Source organism: Sinocyclocheilus anshuiensis, unplaced genomic scaffold (genome assembly GCF_001515605.1).
Source record: "Sinocyclocheilus anshuiensis isolate Anshui unplaced genomic scaffold, SAMN03320099.WGS_v1.1 scaffold1909, whole genome shotgun sequence".
Classification (NCBI taxonomy): Eukaryota; Metazoa; Chordata; class Actinopteri; order Cypriniformes; family Cyprinidae; genus Sinocyclocheilus; species Sinocyclocheilus anshuiensis.
In genome coordinates this window covers 52,423-65,464 of record NW_015538014.1, presented here as the reverse complement: position 1 = coordinate 65,464, position 13,042 = coordinate 52,423, and the positions used below count along the sequence as shown (strand labels likewise).

Genomic DNA, 13,042 nt, shown 5'->3' with positions numbered 1-13,042 from the left:
TAGAACAGTGCAACATATATTTCTATAATGAAATGTATTATAAAAACTATATATATATATATATATATATATAAACGAGTCAATAACAATAATTATCACAATGAATTTCAAATCTTTATTTCTTTCACATTTAAAGGCAGATTTCTGCTCCATGAGTGAAAGTTGTAGAAACCAGACCATTAATTGTGGTTTTAAACTCTTTATGGTCAAAACGTTTTTGAATTATTTACACTTTTCCAGTCATTTTTACTTCACAAAATAATTATTTTAATAGAAAAAAGTGTATTTATTAGTTTCTGCATGTTCTAATGAGTGATATTGTATCAAATGATGAAACACGTTTGTGTTGCCTGACTTTGACATCTATCTTCAGCTCAGTTTGCAGTGCAGGCTGCAATAATAATATTAAAATTGTTTGTCTCTTAGAAATGCACATTTGGCTTGAGTTAGGATGCAGAGGTAAATTTATGTTCATTATCAAAATCAGTAACATCTGTAAATATTCTAACAACTTATTTTTTATATGGTGAAATTTAATTATTCTGATTGAGTTTTATTAAAATTAACCACTGTTCTAGATCATCATAACCACAGTTAAAACCACTCATACAGCACCTCAATACCATGGTAAAAATGTAACTATGTATGGTTTCTAGTATGAAAAACAGTAGTCTAAATATATTTAGTATAAATGCACAAACACTATACATTAATGACAAATAAAGACTGTAATTATATTCCATTACTCCTTTAATACATTTAAGTCATGTCTACACTAATTATATAATAAAATTTGATATGAATATCCCACATTTATGCCACAATACCATGGTGCATTTAGCATTACTACAGTAACTTCATGGTAAATGATGGTGATTTGTGGATTGAAAAGTCTTCTGAATGTATTGTTGCGTTGTGCACAGTGTTTCTCCTGTTTGTCAGCACTGTTTCATCTGGTTTGAATCTAGTTTAAATCAGCGAGTCATTTGTGTTCTTCTCTGAATTGAAGCTTCACTCTGGATCTCACGGCTGTTTAGTGTCGCGAGTAACGCAACTGCTCTAGTGAGCTCGCGCTGCGCTGCTGTTTAAACATTATATCGAACATTTATAGAACTCTTGTTATCGTTTTATCAAGGAAAATGATATCATGATAAATTAATTATCATTTTATCGCCTGGCCCTATGTAGTAGCGTGAGAACAATGATATTTAACTCACCTGTCACAGCGAGAGAAACAGAGCTTGATTGTGATGAGTTTGGTCTTTCATCTCTCTGTCCTCTACACCAGTACAAATCCTGATCAGACTCAGTAGCTCCTCTGATAGTGAGAGTAGGTCATGTGACTGATACTAAAGTTTGAATTATTTATTGTTTCATAATGTGACTTGTTTCACATACTATTAACAGGTATTAGGCAGAAAACAGTATATACTAAGTTATGTTCAGTAAACAAAATAGTATAATACACATTTTGAACAAAACTACAGTCTCTCAACTAGATATGTGATCATAATAGAGTGAGTTTATGAGCACAATGATATTCAACTCACCCGTCACAGAGAGAGAAACAGAGCTTGATTGTGATGAGTTTGGTCTTTCATCTCTCTGTCCTCTACACCAGTACTGACCTGCATCAGACTCAGTAGCTCCTCTGATAGTGAGAGTGTCTCTGTTTACAGTGTAACGCTCAGACGTCTGTAACATTACACTGTCTGTGCCTTTATACCACTCATATCTCCAGTTACTATAAGACTCAATCACACATGTCAGATTGACTGTCTCTCCAGTGAATACAGGACTGTCTGGTGTCACAGTCAGTGTAGATCTGGGTGAATCTGTGAAGAAAGAAGACGGAGCTCTTTCAGTGAACTAGTCAGAAAACATGATCTGATCATCTGAGTTCCTGTATTTGTGTGACACTGATGTTAAAGAGGAGAGATGTGGAGAGGAAAGTGATGATTAAGTAGGAACTATTTCCACTAGTAAAGGCTAATGACTGGTTAACCTGGTTAACAGAAATTTCCCATTTGTGCAGAAATAAAGAGTCGTTGAGCAGCTACAGAAGTTCAGTGTCCATTTGTCTTTTGCACACAACACAGAGCTGATGACCCTTCACGTAGGACCGGTTACAAAAGGTCCAGTCGCCATTCATAACTCATTAGAGTCACATTTGGAGCAACAAAAGAGTGAGATGATGACATAATTTTCATTTTCAGGTGAGATAATATTGAAACTTTGCTGTGGGTGTCAGTTAAAATAAAATAATCTTAATTATAATCTTTAGTACATTATCTCTCTCTCTCTTAAATTCATGAGCTTTATTGGAATGACTTGTACAGTATTGCCAAAGGCCTGGCCATCACATGATTATAATATACATACATAATGAATATATAACACAATAAAAATAAATCAGCCATAAAGTAAATAAATGAATATATTTTTATAAACAAGAAATAACAAGAAGATGATTAAGAAGAAGAAAAAACGTCTCAGGTTACTTATGTAACCATGGTTCCCTGAGTAGGGAACGAGACACTGCGTCCTCTAGGGGTCGCTATGGGGAACGCCTCGTCGTCGTGACCCGTGTCTGAAGCATACATTGAAAAAACACCAACTCGTTGGCCGGCGACAGCCATGACGTCACTACCGGTGCGACTATAGTATAAATAGGCGCCGGGAGCACACATCATTCACTTCTTCGTCTGAAGCTTGCGTCCGTAGCATGGCAAGAAACCTAGAGGACGCAGTGTCTCGTTCCCTACTCAGGGAACCATGGTTACATAAGTAACCTGAGACGTTCCCTTTCATGGGAACTTCGAACTGCGTCCTCTAGGGGTCGCTATGGGGAACGGTATACCCACGCCACCATGCTGAGGGGAGTGCATGCCAGAACCATGGCGAGCACTAAGTACCAACTCTACCATATTGCTATGGGAGTCGCCCCTGGGACGTTAGACGGCTGTCACGACGACGAGGCGTTCCCCATAGCGACCCCTAGAGGACGCAGTTCGAAGTTCCCATGAAAGGGAACTTTGTACATACATTCAAATTTGATGTAAAATTTAAACTTTAATTTAAAATTAAAATGTGATGTAATTGAATGTGCAGCAAATGTAGTTGTAAGTTAAAATATTAGGCTTGAGAACGTGTCATTGCGTTGAATGTGAAATATGAATTAGTTTAGTGCTTAAGAACAGAAGCCTCACGAGGCTCTGCTGTGTTACATTTAAAAGTAGTGATTATTCATGTTCAAAGCCAAAGGACTTTTAAAGTGGACTTTTTCACACAGCTCAGGTTTTCTGCTGGTTTGTAATCTCTTTTCAGTTGTAAATATAGTTCCATCTTTTTTTTTTGTACTTTAGTGGCATCTTTCAAATAGGCAATGTAATTTGCTGTAGTTTTTGTAATTGTATAATTTGTTTGGGCCAGACTGTGCTGTAGTGTGAAAGAGCGCTCATGCAGGTTCTGCTCCTGACACTGCAGGGTTTGAGCTCGGCTCACTGCAATTTAGTGCTTATAGAATTCCAGAGCTCTTTTTGGAAACTGATTAATAAGGGGTATTGTCCTAATATTCAGCTCTGCTTGAGTTGGTTGGTGTTGCTCTATTTACTTTTAGGATGCTCTTACAAATTTGGGTATGCAGAGTGTTGATTTCCTCTTTTTCCCATTTAGAAAAATCTTGGGTTTTTAGGGGTCCCCATATAAAGAGCAATTGGTTTGATTATTGCGTTCAGAATATTTAGCTTTCAGTTTATTCACAGCCAGTTTGAAGTTTGCTGCTGAACTTATTTTTAGTCCCAGATAAGTGTATTTGTGGGTGTGTTGGAGGATCGTTTCCTGCTCTAAAGGTGTATTTGTTTTCCCTACACCTGTATCTATTTTGAAAAATCATTATTCTTGTTGTAGGTTAAATCTAAGAGCCCATGTTTGACTGAACAGCTGTTGTAGTCCCTCTTTTGTTTTTGACAGAGTTACTAAATCATCTGCAAAGAGGGGACATTTCATTTCTGTTTCAGTCATGTTGGGCCAGGAGCAGTCGAATGAATAATTTAGCTAATTTGTTTATATAAATGTTGAATAGAGTGGGGCTTAACTTTATATGAATTATATATATATGTATATATGGTCTATTTCTTCCTATTTGACCCTAATCTCTCTATCTCTCTCTCTCTCTCACACACACACACACACACAGACACAGAGAGAGAGAGAGAGAGAGAGAGATACACAGTGCTTAACAAATGTATTAGACCAACTGTCATAATAAAGAGAGAAAAACAAATATTTTAGGAATCTGTCAAAAACTTTTTTTAAACTAAAAATTGTGTTGTCATTTTATTGGGCAAATAACAAATAAACGAAAATAGTAAACTAAACAACTCAATAGTCTTTATTCATACATAAGAACAAAAAAACTTTCACTTTTTTTTTAATGGCCTCCTTTGGTCTTAATAACAGCTTGCATTCTTGCTGGCATTGTTTTTATGTACTTTTCCAGAGTCTCTGTTGTTACTGACTACCAAATAGTTTCTATTTATTCTCAAAGACGTTTGATGAAACTTGTGTGATCTATCTTTAAATCCATTGAATGTCAACAATAATCAGTGGCGGCTCCAGGTTTTTTCTGTTGGGGGTGCTAAGGAGGGGCTTAACAGTTCAGAGGGGGTGCTAAAAAACTACTTAAATTGAGTGAAAGTAATGAACATCTATAAGCTTCAGCTATCTAAATAGCATGCAAATTCAGCCACCTTGTGTTTTTTATATACAGCAGCTTCGAAAAAGTAAAAAAAAAATATATATTTCTGTGGTATTAAACCTCTCATATGCCACTGTTATTAGTAATATAACTTCTAATGCCAAATGCCAAATATGACACTTACAAATTAATACAATTTATGAACACACATAGAAAAGAGAGAACATAGGGATTTTTTTTCTTATTTTCATTGTTTTGTTTTATATTTTTATTTATTTAATTTTTACACTATTTAGTAATTTTTTTTCTGACCATCAAGTGTCAGTCACTCTCAATGCCAACTGGCAGGAAAACATGGTCAATTCCTACAATTGTTTACAATAGATAAAGTGCCGACTATTCATACAACTATTTCCACACAGTGGCATAGCTGATGGGCATGCACTGCGTGGGGGGGGGGTTGCCGCGATAACCTCCCCGTGCTGAGATGCGTCGTATCATGTGTCGACGATAGTGACGATTAGTGTAGGCCTGTTACATTCTTCTTATTGGGCCTATTATTATTATTATTATTATTATTAGGTTACTTTTATGATTCAATTACATTAAATTATTGCCCCGCAATAATTTTATAGCGCATCATGCGCATGATGCGCTGTGAGGATAATTAACGTTTAGGCTAGCTTACTCCTCGTTGAAAATGTTTAAAAAGTTTTTTTGTTGTTGCTGTTGTTTTTTAACAGGTCAGAAATATTAAGGGAATAATTTAAAACAGTTAGGCTATATACCGTTATCAGCATATGTTGTTTCATCTCTCGTTGTTTCAGAGAATATGCGCCGTTAATGAAGCATTAGAAAGCTCCGTCAGTTTTTTACTTTCACTTTCTCTACTGACTGAGGTTCAACGGCATAACTCTTGCACACAGTTTGCGCGTTGGTTGCTTGTGTTGCTTGACCCCTACCCCATAATATCAATTGTTTATAGGCCACATATTAGGCACTTTTTTTAGGTTTTTGATGTTTATTTTTCAATGTTAATGAAAGTGACACCAAAAAGCAGGAACATCATTAGGAAATCCTTGGGGGGCTCTGCCAGGGCTAAGCAAGTTTCTGATGGGGCTATAGCCCCGTCAAGCCCCGCCCTAGCGCCGCCACTGAATAATTATATTTTAGCATTAGAACCACTACTGTGACTAAAGTAGTGGTCTAAAGTATTAGATTCTTATTTCTCATTTGGCGTCTCATTTGGGACTGGGGGGGGGGTTTAAACTGGTTTAAATCATTCTTAACAAACAGGAGATTTGTGGTAAAAACTGGAAGTTTTCACTCGACCACAGGCAACCTAACTTGTGGAGTTCCACAAGGTTCTATCTTATCTCCCGCTCTCTTCTCTCTTTATCTTCTTCCTCTGGGCTCTATTTTTAGAAAACACAACGTCTCTTTTCACTGTTACGCCGATGACCTACAAATTTATTTGCCTCTGACTAAGAAAACAAACTTTACCATTGGTACTCTTACTGCTTGTCTTACTGATGTCAAATCATGGCTTTCTAAAAACGTTCTATTCTTGAACCCAGATAAAACGGAAGTTATAGTTTTTAGTCCCTCAGAACATAGGGCAAGTACTCAACCCAATCTCGAGACCTTAAACTCCTTCATTTCTCCCCATGTTTGAAATCTGGGTGTGTTGTTTGATAATTCCTTAAAATTTGATAAACAAATTAGTGCTGTAGTAGTTTCTAGCTTCTTCCATCTTCGCTCCCTTTCTAAAATCAAGTCATTTCTCTCAAAAAGCTCTCTAGAGGTTGCTATCCATGCCTTTATTACGTCTCGGCTGGATTATTGCAACGCCCTCTATTTCGGAATATCAAAGTCCCAAATCTCTCGGCTACAAGTAGTTCAAAATGCAGCAGCTAGATTCTTGAAGCGGTGTAAAAAGTTTGATCATGCCACTCCCCTCTTGCGATCATTGCATTGGCTGCCAGTTCACTATCGAATTGAGTTTAAAATATTGCTACTTGTCTATAAATCACTTAACAATCAAGCTCCGTCTTATTTATCTGATTTACTCCACCCCTACTCCTCGAAGAGGGGACTAAGATCAGAGGGCAAATTTCTCCTTCAGACCCCTAGAACCCGCTTAAAAACCAGAGGATCTAGAGCCTTTGAAGTGGCTGGTCCCACCCTCTGGAACAATTTACCAGTTCACATCAGAATGGCTTCCACTTTATCTGAGTTCAAGTCATATCTTAAAACACATATTTTCTCTCCGGCTTTTAACATGTAATAATATGTGCCTTTGAATTGTTTTAATCTGCTTTTGTTGTTGTATGGATTTTGAATTGTTTTTATTTGTTTACTGATTTTCTCCTTGTTATATATTATTGTATGTTGTGCAGCACTTTGGTCGGCCTTGTTTCGTGCTTAAATGTGCTCTAGAAATAAAACTGAACTTGAACTTGAAACTGAACTAAAGAGTTTACACATACTGGTGGATTAACCATTACAGAAATATATATATAAATAAATGATTTTAGTTCCTGTGGCACAAACCTTACATTGTTTTAAAATAAAATTGATAAGCACTGTACACACACACAAATACAGATACACACACACACGTATACATATTTGAGTTCACGGGCTAATTAATATAAACATGATTATAAGTTGATCCCTTGTCATTTGAGATGTGACTTAAAGCTTAATGAAGTGTTGGGAATAAGCATGTCAAATTATTTATTTGAAAACAACGGTAATTTTCTGTAAATCTTCAGTCAGTTGCGGTTGCTTCCGGGCGAGCGGCTTCTCCGCAGCTTTCTCGCCTCCGCTCTGTTGCTATGACTCGTCAGGATTATAGCGCGTTCTCAGGTGGACTGTTTGCATGAGACGTTATCTAATCCGAATGACAACAAAAAGCCTACAAATCACCAGAGGAAAAAATGCCCGCGTTTTTTGCGTTAATACTTTTAATAGCTGCTTGCGCTTGCTTAGAATAAACTGACTAATATTTGAATCCCTTGCGTTCATTTGAGTGCTCAGTCATGTGGCCAGAACACATACACATTCATAGAAATTATACAGCCGTTTTCTATTCTACCACACACAGAACCAAATTGATTTCTCGTTTGCAGTTTCTAATAACTAAGTTGCACAGATATATCTATCAGATAAAACACAATATAGCTTGATCTCAGCCAGTTGATCAACACATATCATCATATCGCCATAATTTCTTAATGTTAAAGCATTGAGGAATAAAATAACAGTACAACCCTCTGTAATGCAGCTCTGAAATGAATTGTATTGTGATACTAAAAAGTTTTACTGTGGGCTACTTAAATAGAACAAATAAACAATTTCTTACCAAGAGTTGCTGAACAATAAATCAAAGGAGCGTTGCTTTATGAGCACGGAGAGCGATCGTAACGAGCTATAGCCTATCACAAATAACATTACTAAGCCTGTTTTCGTACATTATTCATGGCGTGAGCCCCTATAAATTCAAGCAGATTGGGAATTATGACTCTGTAATAAATAAATACAAATGACAAAGGCAAATTTTGGTCAAGTTGTTTATTTTCATTGAGCTCTACTGTCACCATTGTGTTGTTTCTAAGCTGAAAATCTGAAAATTGCGCTTCATTTCAGATCCGTTTTCCACTCCGGTCATGAGAGCTCAGGGACGCGGGAAGTAGGGGTGCTGAGGGGGCTGCAGCACCCCCTGTTTTCACATGGTTGCAAATGCAATGCCAAGTTTGTTCATTTAAATGTATTCCGTTTTAGCATTTAATAATTTATTTGTAATGATCTCTGAAATGTAAATTGTAAGTGGGCTATAATAAACCCATGCTTATTTTTATAAACATGATTAATTTTACTTGTGATGTTTTCTATATGTGATGATTAGCCTAATCCACATGAACACGTGACGCTGGCGCGTGGTATCAGAAAATAAACTTTACAGAATGCGAACAAGATTAACTTTAATACAAGGAGATAATGGCGCAAAAGCGAATTTCAGATTTTTTAAAATGCCCATCCCAGCAAAAACTTTACAAAATCGGCATCCAAACAACACCAGCCCCAGCACGAGCACCGACGCAAGTGAAACATCCCCCCCCGCCCCTTCACCCAACACGGACACACACAGCACCCCCAACCGAAAACATCTTCCCGCGCCCCTGTGAGAGCTGATATAGCAGTTTATCACACAGCAAGCATTCTCCATTCTGTGTTTTTAACTGTATAATTAAAATTTTTACTTCTACCTCCACTATTCCAGAATGCCGTAAAGTAGGCTAATCGGTTTAATGCATTTACATGGCAGAATTTTAATTTTGTTCGGTTTATAGAAAGGTTTATCCCACCCCTCTCAAACCGATTACAATTTCATTCAGTTTGGGCATTTTTATTCCGATTGAGGTCTTTACATGGAGCATTTTCATTCGGATTGGACTTTTAAACCGATTACAATGCTCCATGTAAACGCACCTAGTGATTTTCTGGTCTGCGGGAGATTTCATGAGCGAGGTAAGCTGTCCGCAAAGCGCTCGCCCAAGTGGAAAAATGCGCTGATGCTGGAAAAAAAGGACATCATAACTGTATATTTTCCATATACTTGTGTCGCTTACAATTAAAGTAATTTTCTAATTTGATTGTTGTTTGCAATGTTACTTGGCAATATTTTAAAGATATTATTATTATTATGTTTAATTATTGTATTTATTTATTTAAATTTCTTTTTGCATGTCTATTATTGGAGTAGTGTCGCCCGGGTGGGAGTTTACTGGGAATAAAAATTAATGACTGAATGACTGAATGAATGAATGAATGACTGAATGAATGAAAAAATAAAAATAAATAAATCCCCCATCTCCCCACCCTCTGAATATATCATAAAATAACTACGTTATTTGGCGGTTTTTACTCGAAAAAGCAGCTGTTTTCTAGCATTCGAATAACTACCTGAAACTATAGAAGAAGGATTGGATATGAATTTCCTTTACAAATAAAGTAGGAATGTGCATAGGCCTTATTTTAAATCGACACCTGTCACGGTGTTTTCCTCTTTGAGTGCGTCTTAAAAGCGATGAGGAGTGCGGAGGGGGGCTTAATCTTATCACTTGGCATACCTGGTTAAAAAAAGTCACTGCTCGCCACTTATATATATATATATATATATATATATATATATATATATATACTGTATATATATATATATATATATGCTGTGTCTCTAATAAGATCGGTCACAAACATGATCCCTGCATGATCTAATCTAGCACTGTCATCCATTGTCTGCAACATTTCTTCTCCCTCTTCATCTTTCAGCCATTTTCTCCTCTTCTAAATAAACTCTTAAGCCTCTTAAAAGTCTTCCTCCCTACTCCTAACACTTTTAAGAGTTAAGATGCTTTGTGAATGACTTTTATCTTCACTAGGATTTTCTGTTTAATTGTAAGGATCTTTTCTAAGAATTTTCTCTGAATTTTTTCACTAGGAGCAACACTTTGCACTAAGAGTTTTCATGAAAACGGGCCCAGGTCTGTCAGACAGAAACCTTTAACTGTTGTGTCGTCTGTCGTGTCTCTCTGTTTTTATCAGGATTATGGAGCCATGAGTTTTGTGTTTTTAAGATGACCCCTCAAACTTCAAATTTAAAATACATGTTAAGATTCCTGCAATTAGTTTCATTGTGTTTTGCTCTAACTGTTTTGAACACAAGAACACACGTGTAAACAACCCATTAGCAAGTTAAAATATTATTAAACAGTATTAAATCAATTTTAAACAGAGTATAAAACAGAAGCAAATTCTCAAAAGAAGAGTGACAAGCGTATTTATAAGCAGTGTGAATGTAACATCTGAGAATTGGATCTGAGAGAAACAGAGCTTGATTGTGATGATTTTGGTCTTTCATCTCTCTGTCCTCTACACATGTACAGATCCTGATCAGACTCAGTAGCTCCTCTGATAGTGAGAGTGTCTCTGTTTACAGTGTAACACTCAGACGTCTGTGACATTACACTGTCTGTGCCTTTATACCACTCATATCTCCAGTTACTGTGAGACTCAATCACACACTTCAGATTGACTCTCTCTCCAGTGAATACAGGACTGTCTGATGTCACAGTCAGTGTAGATCTGGGTGAATCTGTGAAGAAAGAAGACGGAGCTCTTTAAGTTAACTAGTCAGAAACATGATCTGATCAAATGTAGAAAAACTTTTGTCCATATATAAATCTCACAAGGAGAGAATTCCTTTTCTAGCCCAACCTGTGAACACTGGATATAAAAGCGAAGGTTTAAAGGCATGGTTACGACTGATTGGAGCAAACAAAGAGGTATTTGGCAGTTTAAATGTCTTGCTGATCTGACGCCATATCCTAAGAGAATTACTAATCATAAAGTGGGATCCTACTGCAGCTTTAGATGTCTCTGGGGCTGCAAATAGCAATGAGGAGAGAGACGAGTTTGAAGAACCCTGTTCAATCACAAGCCATGAAGGAAGATCATCTGAGAGACTATTGGGCTGTGGGCCATACCAGTAAGTTAAGGCTCTACAATTGGCAGCCCAGTAGTAGTGCTGAAAATTTGGTAGACCTAAACCCCCCAATGACCTTGGCTTGCACACATGTAATTTAGATATTCTATGTGTTTTGAAGCCCCAGACAAATGGCACTACAATAGAGTCTAAAATTTTGAAGAACTTTTTAGGCAAATATCAGGTAAGTTCTGAAAAAGATACAAGAATCTGGGCAATGTCACCATCTTAATAGCGTTCACACACCCCATCGTTGATAGAGGTAGGGTCCGCCAGCATTTTATATTGCTCTTTAGGTTTTCTAGCATATATAGTTAAATAATTAAGCTTATACATCTCCTTAGGGTTTCTAGGTATATTAACTCCAAGATATTTCAAGCTATTTATGGCTATTTTAAAAGGTAAACTAAGCATAAAAATTGGGTCAATATTAATAGTCACTGCCAAAAATTCACTTTTTTGTGAGTAATCAGAGTTTACCAAATGTTTCTAACAGATTTAGTAACGGAGGTATAGACTGTTCTGGGTTGCAAAGATATAAAATAATATCGTCTGCGTAGAGATAAATATGATGATTAATTTGGCCTATATTTGGGGGCAATATTAAAGGATTATTTTTAATGGCAAGGGCGAGAGTTTCAATTGCAACTGCAAAAAGCAAAGGCGAAAGAGGACAGCCCTGACGGGTGCATCTATATAGTCGGAATTGAGATGACCTATTAAAGTTAGTGAGAACCGAAGCCCTAGGATGGGCGTATAACATCCTCACCCAAGAGGCAAATGTATCACCCATGTAGGGATTTCTATATATATAACAGACACTGATATGCCATGGAATCATCCCAGCACATGACTCCAATATTCGGGGGCGATTTCCTGTCAGTCTTGTCTCATCTACTCATGAGATCTAAACTAATTCAATCAGGAGACAACAAAGCTTTCATTGTATCAGGACTGGAAGGTTCGTCACAACATATAGAAACCACGATGTCTTGTGACCACCAAAGAACGTAACTATTATATCCAAACAGGAAAAGGACAAAATAAAGTAAACTTTAATAGTAGGTACAATATTTGCATTTAAGAGACTTTATAGAGGTATTAACAACTTTTATAGGGGTCCTCGTGATGAATTGAAGCCTCTTGTTAAATGTATGTACGCTCCGCCTTGCAAGAAGCCGATTGGCAGATCGCGCCGTAGGTTGGACGTATGCCACGGATCAAAACCCCTTTGAACCTCAGATTCAATTGCTTCTCGCTGTTTACTCTCTCGAGTGAAGGCTTTTGCCGCTTGCTCTCCCGAACGCAGGCTTTCGCCACTTGCTTTCTCAAGCAAGGCCTTGTCGCCGTGTAGCACTCTAGCTTGTGCTCACAAGCTGAACCATCAGGCGATCGACCATATAGAACTCAAACACTTCAGTTGAAACTTCGCGATCTTCAAAGTACTTAACGTCTTGCAAACAGAGACTTTTCAGCAGAACTGCTCAAGCTTCTGGCGTCATCAAGAGACCAACCAATCCAACGAGGGATTCCCCAAAAGGGACGTCATCCAAACGTCATTCCGGTGCTAGATCAACAGCCAATCAGCAACGGAATCCCCTCCAGTAGCCACGAGGAACAACTCAGCTTTTCAGCTTTCAGTAAACGCAAGTACAAACAAAATCTTCTATCTGCTGAACTGACGCTGGTGGATTGAGTTAAGCAGTAAGGATAAGAAAATATCTGCTTTGTGAATTCTCGCAGGCTGAATTTACAACCACTCGTGAAAACGAGTTAGAACTTTGAAAACTTCATGC

General features: G+C 37.3%; 1 protein-coding gene across 1 annotated transcript in view; it reads right to left on the bottom strand.

The window, feature by feature from the left end:
* The window catches only part of LOC107678213 (basement membrane-specific heparan sulfate proteoglycan core protein-like), a 21,533-nt gene extending 10,516 nt beyond the window's left edge, over positions 1–11,017 (bottom strand). The window contains exons 1-3 of the mRNA XM_016473419.1: positions 10,951–11,017; positions 10,580–10,856; positions 1,551–1,837 (exon numbers count right to left, since the gene is read on the bottom strand). Coding sequence (XP_016328905.1) covers positions 1,551–1,837; positions 10,580–10,856; positions 10,951–11,017 — 631 coding nt within the window. The remainder of the gene's footprint in view (positions 1–1,550; positions 1,838–10,579; positions 10,857–10,950) is intronic.
* Positions 11,018–13,042: the final 2,025 nt, after the last annotated feature.